General features: G+C 37.5%; 1 protein-coding gene across 1 annotated transcript; it reads left to right on the forward strand.

Moving 5' to 3' along the window:
- Positions 1-991: 991 nt before the first annotated feature.
- Positions 992-2802, forward strand: LOC122601285. Its single transcript, XM_043774049.1, has 3 exons — positions 992-1498; positions 1598-1786; positions 2194-2802. The coding sequence occupies exons 1-3, from the start codon at positions 992-994 to the stop codon at positions 2800-2802; spliced, it is 1305 nt and encodes a 434-aa protein (XP_043629984.1).
- Positions 2803-4470: the final 1668 nt, after the last annotated feature.

The raw sequence follows: 4470 nt of genomic DNA on the forward strand, positions 1-4470 counted from the left end.
AATCTAAAGGCTTTAAAAAGTCCATTTCGTAAACTGCTTTTTGACAAGGGTAATCTTCATAAGAAAGTACAACGATTAAGGGAGGAATTGGATGAGGTTCAATCTCAGTTGGATAAGGATCCAACAAATGCTATGCTTCGTAAGGAACAAGTTGCTTATTTACAAGCTTATAATGAAGCTTTTATTGATGAAGAAAGATTTTTAAAACAAAAGGCTAAGATTGAATGGTTACGAGTTGGTGATTCTAATACAACTTACTTTCACAAAGTTGTTATGGCTGATAAGGCTAGGAACCGAATTGATTTGGTGATGAATGAAGTGGGAAGCAGCTTTGTAGGGGATGGGGTGGCTACGGCTTTTGTGAATCATTATAAGCAATTTTTGGGTACTCCTGATTTAGTTTTACCTCTTAATACTTCCAATTTATTTACTAAACGGCTCTCTGCTGATCAAGCTAATAGGATGATCCAAGTTGTGTCTACTGATGAAATCAAAAGGGCTGTATTTGAAATGGGGGATGATAAAGCACCAGGCCCTGATGGGTATACAGTTGGTTTTTTCAAAGCAGCATGGGATGTGATTGGTGATAGTATTGTTGATGCTGTGAAGGATTTCTTTGTCAGTGGGAAGCTCCTTAAAGAGGTTAATCATAGGGTTATCTCGTTGATCCCTAAGGTTACTTCTCTTACTCGTATTAATGATTTTAGACCAATTTCACTATGCAATGTCATCTTTAAATGTATCACGAAAATCATTGCAAATAGAATGAAGGGCTACCTAGCTGATTCGGTTACTTCAAATCAATCAGCTTTTATACCTGGTAGGAGTATTTCAGACAATATTTTGCTTACTCAAGAGTTAATGCATAATTATCATCTGGATAGAGGAATACAAAGATGTACGTTTAAGGTTGATATTCAAAAGGCTTATGACATGGTGGATTGGGTTTTCCTTAAAAAAAACCCTTATTCAGTTTGGATTTCATAGAACAATGGTGCATTGGATTATGACTTGTGTGGCTACTTCATCTTTTTTGCTTAGTATAAATGGTTCACTTCATGGATTTTTCACTGGAAAAAGAGGTCTGAGGCAAGGGGATCCTTTATCCCCGTACCTGTTTACCTTAGTTATGGAGGTGTTAACACTTACGCTAAGGCGCAGGATTCATGAGTCTGTTGATTTCACTTTTCACCCTAAATGTGAAGGTTTGGATATTCTCAATCTTTGCTTTGCGGATGATTTACTTATATTTTTACTTGCTGATGTGAATTCTGCAATTGTGATCATGGAGACTCTTGAGGAATTCAAAAATGCATCAGGTTTGGCTCCTAGTATCCCTAAGAGCACAGCTTTTTTCTGTAACGTTCTTAATCATGTCAAGCTGTCTATCCTTACAGTTTTACCATTTGAGGAAGGCACACTTCTTGTTAAATATTTAGGAGTTCCTTTGGTGTCGTCTAGACTTGTTTATAGAGATTGCCGTGGTTTGATTGAAAGGGTTAGAAATCGTGTGTCTGATTGGAAAAATAAATTTTTATCATTTGCAGGAAGACTCCAACTTGTTCAATCTGTCTTGTCATCCATGCATGTGTACTAGGCTACAATGTTTATGTTACCTGAAGGGGTGATTAAGGAAATTGAACAGGTTTTAAGAAATTTTCTTTGGTCTCAAGGTTCGTTGCAAAAAGGAAAATCTAAGGTTGCTTGGGATGTTGTGTGTTTCCCGAAAAATGAAGGAGGATTAGGTATCCGTAGTTTGCATGATTTTAATATTGCTCTTCTTTCGGTACATGTGTGGAACTTGTTGACTTGTAAGGAGTCTTTATGGGTCAATTGATTCAAATGTATAAAATCAAAGGAAAGAACTTTTGGGAAATCCCATGTCAAGGCAATATGACTTGGAGTTGGCGTAAAATTTTACAAGTGAGACCTGTCTTACGAAGCTTTTTCTCGGTTCAGGTAGGTAATGGACTCTCAACTTCGGCTTGGTATGATAATTGGTGCGACTATAGTTCGTTAATTACATCCCTTTCGTCTCGGATGATTACTAATGCTGGTTTTACTTTGAATACTTGCGTTGGGAATATCGTCTCTAATGAAGCATGGACTTGGCCAACCGAATGGAACAATAAATTTCCTAACTTAACTGTTCCTTGTTTGGTTAATAGTGTAGCTGATCAATGGGTTTGAAAGGATAGGGATGGCCATTTTACTGAGTTTACTGTGGCAAATTCTTGGGAGGCTATTCGGCCAAGAAGTGCGGAAGTTCCATGTTTTTTTGTGGTTTGGTTTCCATCTTGTATTCCAAGACATGCTTTTCACCTTTGGCTTGTTGTAAAGCGAAAGCTTAGGACGCAAGATCTGATTAGCTCATGGGATACAAATTCGAATGAACCTCTTTTGTGTTCACTTTGCTATCAACAAAGTGACTCCCATAACCATTTATTTTTTGAATGTTCTTATGCATCGCAAGTGTGGAGAGATGTGTGTGGATTCATGGGTATTCAACAAGCCCTTATTGATTGGGAATCTATACTTGCAACCATCATTCCAGAACCAAAGAAAAAGACTATTGATATTATTGTTCTGAAGCTGATATTTGCGGCCACCTCTTATTTTATTTGGCAGGAACGAAATGCAAGATTGTTCAAACAGGAGAAAAGATCTGCTCACAAAGTTACTAAAATCATAATTGCGACTGTTTGTTTGAAGTTTATCTCGATGAAATTTAAGAAGAATAGCAGAGTTATGAAGTGCTTGGAAACTTGGAAGATACCTTTGGGGATGTCGAATTTAGCATAATTGTGTATTTTTATTTGGTTTCCGGTTAGCTAAACTAGTGAGTATTTTGTCTTTGTGTGGTTTTTGAGGCTTTTGTTAATGCCTCTAGGGTGTTTATGGTTAGTAGTTGATAGGGTCTACATATTTATGCATGGTCTTGTAAACTGTCGCATTAACACTCAGTTAATGTGCTTGAGCTTTCCATGGTATTTATAAATCTAACAAGGGGTGACGGCCTTTTTACCGAAATGTTCTCAACAGCATACCAATGGTTCTGTTAGTAACTTCAGTTTCTCCATCAGTCTGAGGATGATGAGACGTACTGAACATCAATCTGGTACCCATCAGTCTCCATAGTGTCTTCCAGAAATAACTCAGAAACTTGACATCTCTATCTGAAATAATTGTTTTTGAAATCCCGTGTAAACGAACAATTTCTTTGAAAAATAAGTTTGCCACTGCTGAAGCATCATTTGTAGTATTGCAAGGAACAAATTGGGCCATTTTCGAAAATCGATCAACAACCACCATTATTGATGCGTAAATCACGTGAAAAAACTAAGCACAACGAAATTTAAAACAACTATTTTTGGTATTTTCTGATTTTATATGAAAACAAACAACAAACAAGACAATAAAAGTAAAAATGATTGATAAAGAATCCACCACCAAGACTCGTAAAGGCTAAGCCACCGGAATCAAGGATAAAGGAAACACTCCAACCCACCACTATATTTGATAAAGGTCTAGCCACCACAAACACATATAAAGGAATCGAATTATAAAGAAATCGAAGATTTAAGACCTCACCACTATATTTGATAAAGAACAAGTCACCACAAATATGGATAAAGGGGTCACTCCAAACCACCAAGATCAAAGATCCATAAAGGTAACTGAAGATTTTGTAAGAAATAGAGGCTGCTTTATTAATTTCATTCAATTCAACATAACTTAAGTTCTTACAAGTAAAATGAGCCCCTATTTATAGATAACTACCTGTCTAAGAATCATTGAAATATTATAACAAAAATAATAAAGAAATAAAATAAATAAATGGCTGGCACATGGTAGGGACAACCTCTAACAAAATGGACCAATAGAAAGAGCACACATATAGCTTCTAGAAATATTCCTTTTGCAACCGGGCCCACAAACCGTTAGGAATAATGTTGTCACACGCCCCTCTTTTTGTCTTTATCACAGCTGTCATCCACCTTCTCTTATTGGGTCCACCAGACACGTGACTTCAGAACCATTCTATTATTTGGAAGCCGGAATATAAATCTGGAGCATTCATCTGGAGTGCTTCAGTACCACTGGGGTGCTTCAGTGGACTTTACTAGCGCGTCACGGCTTATTGTCACTGGAACTCCCTTCCACTGGAGAAGTGTTATCACTGGCCACTGGACTGGTATAGTGAAGACTTGTCTAAAATGAGCCACTGCTGGTAGAATCAACATGGCTAGTTCAGATGGCATCACCAGTTCAATTTCCTTCAGTTCATTTCTATTCTCCAGTTCACTGGTGCCTACCGGTTCATTGAGCCTTGCCATTTCCGCATCAATCTCCTCCTCTGAAAAAGGACTTGTTCTCAAGTCCTCGAGGTACTCATCCTCCAGGTATGACATCAAATCACCCACATTAAAAATACTTGAAACTGCCATATCCCCAGGTAACTCAACTTTA

This window comes from Erigeron canadensis, chromosome 5 (assembly GCF_010389155.1).
Source record: "Erigeron canadensis isolate Cc75 chromosome 5, C_canadensis_v1, whole genome shotgun sequence".
Taxonomy (NCBI): domain Eukaryota; kingdom Viridiplantae; phylum Streptophyta; class Magnoliopsida; order Asterales; family Asteraceae; genus Erigeron; species Erigeron canadensis.

Bases quoted from the DNA above. Each gene is read 5' to 3' on its own strand.
- LOC122601285 (XM_043774049.1), top strand. From the start codon at position 992: ATGGTGCATTGGATTATGACTTGTGTGGCTACTTCATCTTTTTTGCTT. The intron at 1,499-1,597 runs GTTAGAAATCGT...CATGTGTACTAG, and splicing joins GCCGTGGTTTGATTGAAAGG to GCTACAATGTTTATGTTACC. The intron at 1,787-2,193 runs GTACATGTGTGG...TGGGTTTGAAAG, and splicing joins TTAATATTGCTCTTCTTTCG to GATAGGGATGGCCATTTTAC.